Here is a 7,026-nt window from a genome sequence, read left to right on the forward strand (position 1 = left end):
AACACCTCCCCTGTTTTTCTCGAGCTACAGCTTCCCTGATAACTTGTGCCTACTTTTACCTTGGGCAGCGACACAGAGCCTTTATCAGGAAAAACAGACACCGAGAGTCAGAGGATTTAGAGAAACCCTCAGTCCACAGGCAGACGCTGAGTTTTCCCCAAACACCCCGGTAACTCTCGCACGTGCACCGCGGCCGCTTCCAGGCTTCCACAGCGCCTTTCTACCACAATTTCCTTTCCTCTGAAGCTGCCTCAAAGTCGGGGCGTCACAGCCCGTCCCTGAACGCAGTCCCCGCTCCCTGCCCGCGGGTCACACGCCCCGTGCATCTGTTCGTCACTCTCCAACAGCTCCGCGGCCCTTGGACCGGCGAACCCGCACCCCGGGCCGGGGCCGAGAGTCGAGCCCCGTCCGCACCAGCCCCGTCCCGCTCCCTCACCGCCATGGGAGCCGCCTCCGGCCCCGCACCGCCCGGCCGGCCCGGGCACGGGGCAGACGGCCCAACACAAACACCGCCCGTTCCCCCCCGCCCCGGCGGGGCCCGGGGCCCTGGGGCGCTCGGTGGAGGGGGGGGCCGGGCCCGCGGCCTCTCAGCCCCGCGAGCCCCCTCAGGCCGTCCCGCCCGCTTCCCCCCCCCCCCGGCCCCGGGCCCGCACCAGTTGGTCATGTCGAGGAAGAAGGCGCAGCCGGCGGGGCTGAGCTGGAAGCCGAGCAGCCGCTGGAACTCGCCGATCAGCACGTCCTTGTCGGTGGTGCCGAGGCAACTGAACTTCTGCATGAGCTCCGCGTCCAGGTCCACGTCCATGCCCTCCATGGCCGGGGGTCCCGGGGCTCCGCGGCCGGGCCGGGGCCGCCTCAGCGCCGCGCGCGCGGGGGGGGGCGCGCGGGGCGGGGCGGGCGGGCGGGGGGGCAGGGGGGGAGAGTGGGCTGCGCGCGCGCGCCGCCGCAGGCACTGCGCGTGCGCCGCCCGCCCCCCCGGCGCGCGCGCACGCGACGTCACCCCCCCGCCGGCGTCACCTCACGCGCGGTGTGGGGCGGGGGTGGGGAGAGGGGCGAGGGCGAGGGGGCGGGGCCGCGCATGCAAATGACGCGGCGCGTGACGCCCGGCGGCGTTGCGTCAGCGGGGGGCGGGGCGAGCGGCCGTCTCCGCCCCCGCGCGCGCGCTGCCATCCCATATATGGCGGCGAGCGCGCGTGTTTGCGTATGCAAATGAGATGCCGAGACGTCACGCGCGGTGCCATGCAAATGAAGGCGCAACGCCCGCCGGGAGCCCGCTCGGTGGTTCCCCCCCCCCCCAAAAATGATGTTTTTCCTGCAGTTTTCGACTGCGCGAGGCTGCTCCGTGCGCGGCCGGTGATCGGAAGCACCGGGCGTGTTCCGTGAGGAAAACACGGAGGACAAGGAGACACGCCTTGGCAGCGCTGGGGGCCCCACTGAACCCTGCGCGCTGTGCGGCGGGGGGCGATGCCGGCGCTGACGGGTCTCTGGGCGGGCCGTGGTGGCGTGACCACACCGGGACGGGCGGGCGCATCACGGCTCCGCCGCCGGGCGGGACAACGAGACAGCGGCGGCCAGTCGCAGTCACTTCCGGGCCCTACGGCAGCCGGCGGGGTCAAGCAGCGGACGGCGGCGCCGCGCGAGTGCGTCACTGCGTGTGTGCGCCACTTCCGGCTGGCGGCGGCGGGAGCACCATGCCCAAGTGAGTGCGGGACCCGGGCCGCGGCTGCCCGAGGGGCCGGGGCGGCGGTCCCCGGGCGGGGCTCGGTGCCTCTCGGGGGTCCTGGTGCTCCCCGCGAGCCCAGGGCTGTGAGGGGCGCGGATGACCGGGCGGGCTGAGGCTTGGCGCCGTGCCGGGTCATTCCGGGGCTCCGTTCACGCTCACAGCGCAAAGGGGGCTCTGAATAACCAGGCTTTTCCTCGGCAGGTTTTACTGTGATTACTGTGACACGTACCTCACCCATGACTCGGTGAGTACCAGAGCCTTGGCTTTAATTCTTTCGTGCATCAAGAGCATTAAAATAAACCTTACAGCGGTGTTACTTAGTGTTTCCCCCTTCCATGCACAAAAGAGGGAGAACATGCCATGGTCCTGGTGTTCTCCAGCGGGGCAGTGGCGGGGTAAGAGAAGGCTGCTGGGGGGGGGCTCAGGGCAGCCTTTGGAGAGTCAGCACTTATTGTGTTGATAAAACTTACATAAAGGTTTTGCACATCATCCCCCCCCCCCCCCCGACTGGGCACAGAAACAACCTGCTTTATGCTGCTAAACTACACTAAAATCGTAATGAATCCCCGGTAACCTTAGGGTTTCTGTGACCTTTCCCAGCCCTCTGTGAGAAAAACCCACTGCAGTGGCCGGAAGCACAAGGAGAACGTGAAGGACTATTACCAGAAATGGATGGAGGAGCAAGCCCAGAGCCTGATTGACAAAACAAGTAAGGCCAATCTTTCCGTGACTTCAGCTGCCTCCCCTTTCCTTCCCCTGCCTTTCCTTCACCTGCTCTTCCATGCTTCCACCTTGACTTTTCCTCACTTCCCTGGGGAGTCTTTGCTCAGTGAGTCACAAGTGAAAACTTGGAGTGTGGATCGTGAGTTCCTCGGGTCTTGGGCTGTCCTGGGGGAAGCTGAGGGTTCTGTCTACCACACAGGAGCTGAGGTTCCCTTCCAGGGCTGGTGGCAGTGTCTCCATGTCACTGTTCATGAGGGCTGTCGGTGCCACTGCCCTCAGTGATATCCTACAGAGCCACACAACACACTTGCGCTGCTTGGCAGTGGCACTTTCATGCTAAGAGCTTGGATAAGAATTCCAAAAGATAGGAAAATGGACATTAAAACATCTGGATTGTTGCATTTTTCACGTGCTGGAGTTGCTTGCCCTCAGTTGCCCAGTGATGTTTTTTTCTTGTGCTTAAAGGCTTGACTGAAGTGTGGCGTTGTTTTCTCTGTCACTTCATAGGGTCCTTTTCCTCTTTCCTCTGAGGAATGGCTCTTTCCTCTGTGAAAGAAATACAAACACCAGATTAACTTTATGGCAGCATTCCTTGGCTCGTAGGATACCCCTAAGGATCACTGATCCTCCTCCCAGCTCCGTGCAGGACTGCCTAAGACTAAACCATGTGGCCAGGAGCATCATCCAGCTGCTCCCTGAGCTCTGACAGGCTCAGAGCCGTGCCCACTTCCCTGGGGAGTGCTCAGTTCCCAACCACCTCTGGATGAAGAGTTCTCCTAAAATATCCAGTCCAGACTTCCCCATACTTATTACCACAGGCCTGGGCCCTAGGATATATCACTGTGTCCTGCAGCCATAGGGAGGAGGAGGAGAGAAGATCCAGCAGGCAGGAATTGTGCAGCAAGATTGATTTATTTAATTATTTTACAAACTCTTTTATAGACTTTTTCTTCATAGTCTAATTGGACAAAGGATCAGCCCCCCCTTGGGGTGATTGGCTAAAATCCTAAAACATCCATTGTCAAAATATTTTTCTACCATACCATAAACAAGACTTTTCAAGGTTGCAGTTGTTTGGTTGTTTACATACTCTGCTACCTCTTCTGTGAGAGAGAAAAGTCTCTCACGGACTTAGAAAATAGCAAGAAAATCCTCGCTAGCAGCATTTTTGTATCTACACATACTCATCCTCGTTCTATTTCCCTTCGTCCGTTTTCCTTGCGATGCTCCCAACTTCCCCATCTTTTGCCTTCCTTCCAGTCAATACCAGTTGAATTTCTCCCCTTCCTCGCACCCCGTTTCCTGCTCCTTGCCCCTCCCCAGCCCTCGCCCCGTTGCCATTCCAGCACAGCATGTCCCGGTGGAACGCTGCGGATCCCGCGACGTGGTTGATTTTTTTCTCTCCCACCCACCCACCCACCCGCCCTGCCCAGGGGTGTGACATCCACGCAGGAGCTCTCTAGTCCCAGCTGTAACAAGAATTGTCTCCAGGAGTCTCAGGTGCTCCCCAGGTGCCAGGGATGTGTCCGGCGTGGGGACAGCAGCGCACGCAGCATGACGTGACCGCGGGGCATGACACGGACGAGCGACCCGGCGCTTCCTCGGCCTAGTAACTGGTTTTTTTTTTCCCTGGGATTCTTTCTTTCCTTTTTTTTTTTTTCTTTTCCCCCCCAATGTAGCGGCTGCATTCCAGCAAGGGAAAATTCCACCGACCCCGTTCTCGGCACCACCTCCGGCCGGAGCCATGATTCCACCTCCTCCCAGCATCCGTAAGTTTGGGGCACTTTGGGACTGGGATCACGGCCCTCTGGAGCTGTATTGCTTGTGTCCTTAGCTTGGAAAGAAAAGGCGTTTTAGCTTGAAGCCAAGCCAAGCCATCTTGAGCTCGTGCTCCCACCGTGTGAGGGAGTTCTGTGTAAGATCAGTTCAGTCCTTACTGTGTCTGATTTCTGGGATGCTGAGTCCACCAGAAGCAGTGACAGCCCCTCATTCCATGGGGGTCCCGTGCAGGTGCCTCCATTAGAACTGCACAGTGGGTTGGTTTGGGTTGGTTTTTCTAAATACAATCATTTTGGTAACCTTTTGCCCTTGAGGTGGTGAAGGGCCCAGAGCCCTCCCAGCCCCAAGTCCCACTGTTGGGAGTGGCAGCTCCCTGTGCTGGGTGTGCACAGCTGGAGTTGGCAGCCAGCATATTCCTCCTGTGGTCACTTCCTAGCGCCTGGAATCAGGGCTGGCATGGAGGCAGATGTAAAGCCACTGAGGCATTAGTTACTGCCATGTGCTGTGAATAACTGCACTGCCCTTTGGTGGCTGAGAGTGCCAGTGTGTAACTGTTGTGTCTGTCCAGCTGGCCCCCCCCGGCCCGGCATGATGCCAGCCCCACACATGGGGGGGCCCCCAATGATGCCAATGATGGGCCCACCCCCCCCGGGAATGATGCCAGTCGGACCTGGTAAGTCTGGGATGGGGTAACTGTGCCATGGGGGGCTGGGTGGGGGGTCTAGGTGTTGTTTCCTGTCCCACCATCTATTGGGAGCTCAGTGCTGGGCTGGTCACGCTCCGGTCACACCTGTGTCACTGTTACCCCTGCATAGAGAGACTACAACAGTTTTACAACCATTCATTAAAGCCTTTTTACTTCTCGTTGAGAGTTACCCAACCCCCTGTTGCAGCTGGAATTTTGGCTCTGGGAAGTCGTAGCTGTTCTCCCTCTGCTTTGAGCAGTAGTTGTTTAGGAGTTTGGTGCCTCCAGGTCTCGGGTTTTGCACAAAGGGCACATTTTTTGCACTAAATGAATTTTACTCTCTAAAGTGTCTCAGGGGAACATGTTCCAGAGAAACAATGGGCCTGGAAAATGCTTTATCAGAACTGTAAACTAAAATGTCTTTGATCCGTTCCACTCCTGAGCTTCCTGGCATTTGAGGAATTCTCAAGGGATATCTTTTTGGAGCAGTTCCCAGAACAAATCTGCGGGAGCACACACACACACATGTGCACTGAAAGTAGTGAAGTGTCTTTGCAGTTATTGTCTTGTGCTGGAAAGTATTCTTTAAGTGTTTTTAAAGGCACAAGGTAAATGAGCAATCTGTGATGTTCAGCAGCCTGGTGAAAATAAATGGCAAAGTGAGATGGAAACCATTCTTTCAGAGCTGTGCAGCAGAAAGCCTGCTTTTCCCTGGCAGAGGTGCTTGGTGCTTGTTTGCAGCACTTTTCTCCAAATGAACTTTCCAGATCAGTAATTAAGCTCATGTCTCTCTTGAGTGGCTGGAAATGATTTGTGAGTGAATGTTGTCAGAATGGGTGTATAACCCACGAGCTCCATTCCTCCTCTGCTGATGGCTGAGCTCCTTCAGGGAACGGAATCCGTCTCTGCCAGGTCAGAGCTTGCAGACTTGGAAAATGGGAGTTCCCTGGAGCAGGGGAGAGAACCTGCCCACTGTACAGTGTGAAATTATCCCCTGTGAGGCTGGTGAGGCCCTGGCACAGGTTGCCCAGAGAAGCTGTGGCTGCCCTATCCCTGGAAGTGTCCAAGGCCAGTTTGGACAGGGCTAGGATCAACCTGGAATAGTGGAAGGTGTCCCTGCCTGTGGCAGGGGAGTGGAAATAAATCTTTAAGGTCCATCCCAACCCAAACCATCCATGTTCTACGATGACAGGGCAGTTGGTGCTCCCAAGACCTGTTCTCTAACCTGTTTTTCCCCTGGCAGCTCCCGGGATGAGGCCACCCATGGGAGGACACATGCCAATGATGCCAGGGCCCCCAATGATGAGACCCCCCTCCAGGCCCATGATGGTGCCAACCAGGCCGGGAATGACCCGTCCAGACAGATAAAGGTGAAGATGGAGCTGCCTTTTCATATTAGGACCTTCCCTATGATAAACAGCACAGACCTGTGTCCCTGGGGTTTTGTACTGGGGGTGTGGAGGGACTTTGCTGTCACCTCAGCGTGCAGATGGACACACCCTGCACTGACTTGTACGAGGTCTGGCTTTTTGGGTGTCTCTTCAGTTGTATTACTATTTTTTTTCCCCCCATTGAGTAATAAAAACAATAAAGCATTGATGTTGTTTCCATACGGACTTGGCGCCTTGTTCTGGACTGTCTCCTGGAGAAGAAAATAGGGGTGGGGAGCAGTGCTGGGCTGTGAGGCAAATTCAGGGCTGATGGAGGTCCTGGGGGAGCCCCTGGGAAGGGGGTCCTGGAGGATCTGGGGGCAGCTCCCTGGGGGTCCGGGTTGGTCCTGGAGGAGATATCAGAGGGGAGTTCCAGGGTGGTCCTTGGAGCCGCGGGGAGCGGAGTCCTGGGGGATCCCGGGGTGGGGTCCTGGAGTGGGCTCCAGGTGGGGGTCCCGGAGCGGGTCCCTGGGCGTCCGGGGACTTGCCCGAGGAGGGTCCGGAGACTCCCTGTGGCCGCCCCCTGGGCGCACACGTCCAGAGCGCGGCTGCGGTGGTGCGGACAGGGAAGGGGGCGGTCGGTGCGGACAGGGAAGGGGGCGGTCGGTGCGGGCAGGGAAGGGGGCGGTCGGTGCGGGCAGGGAAGGGGGCGGTGCGGGCAGGGAAGGGGGCGGTCGGTGCGGACAGGG

At 58.5% G+C, this 7,026-nt stretch overlaps 2 protein-coding genes across 2 annotated transcripts in view; one reads left to right on the forward strand and one right to left on the reverse strand.

Moving 5' to 3' along the window:
- The window catches only part of ILRUN (inflammation and lipid regulator with UBA-like and NBR1-like domains), a 28,587-nt gene extending 27,686 nt beyond the window's left edge, over nucleotides 1-901 (reverse strand). Inside the window, exon 1 of the mRNA XM_039565158.1 lies at nucleotides 654-901. Coding sequence (XP_039421092.1) covers nucleotides 654-811 — 158 coding nt within the window. The 5' untranslated portion in view covers nucleotides 812-901. The remainder of the gene's footprint in view (nucleotides 1-653) is intronic.
- A 685-nt stretch (nucleotides 902-1,586) lies between these two features.
- Nucleotides 1,587-6,523, forward strand: SNRPC (small nuclear ribonucleoprotein polypeptide C). Its single transcript, XM_039565428.1, has 6 exons — nucleotides 1,587-1,696; nucleotides 1,922-1,964; nucleotides 2,321-2,429; nucleotides 4,123-4,212; nucleotides 4,791-4,895; nucleotides 6,151-6,523. The coding sequence occupies exons 1-6, from the start codon at nucleotides 1,689-1,691 to the stop codon at nucleotides 6,273-6,275; spliced, it is 480 nt and encodes a 159-aa protein (XP_039421362.1). The 5' UTR covers nucleotides 1,587-1,688; the 3' UTR covers nucleotides 6,276-6,523.
- Nucleotides 6,524-7,026: the final 503 nt, after the last annotated feature.

Source organism: Corvus cornix, chromosome 26 (genome assembly GCF_000738735.6).
Source record: "Corvus cornix cornix isolate S_Up_H32 chromosome 26, ASM73873v5, whole genome shotgun sequence".
Taxonomy (NCBI): Eukaryota; Metazoa; Chordata; class Aves; order Passeriformes; family Corvidae; genus Corvus; species Corvus cornix.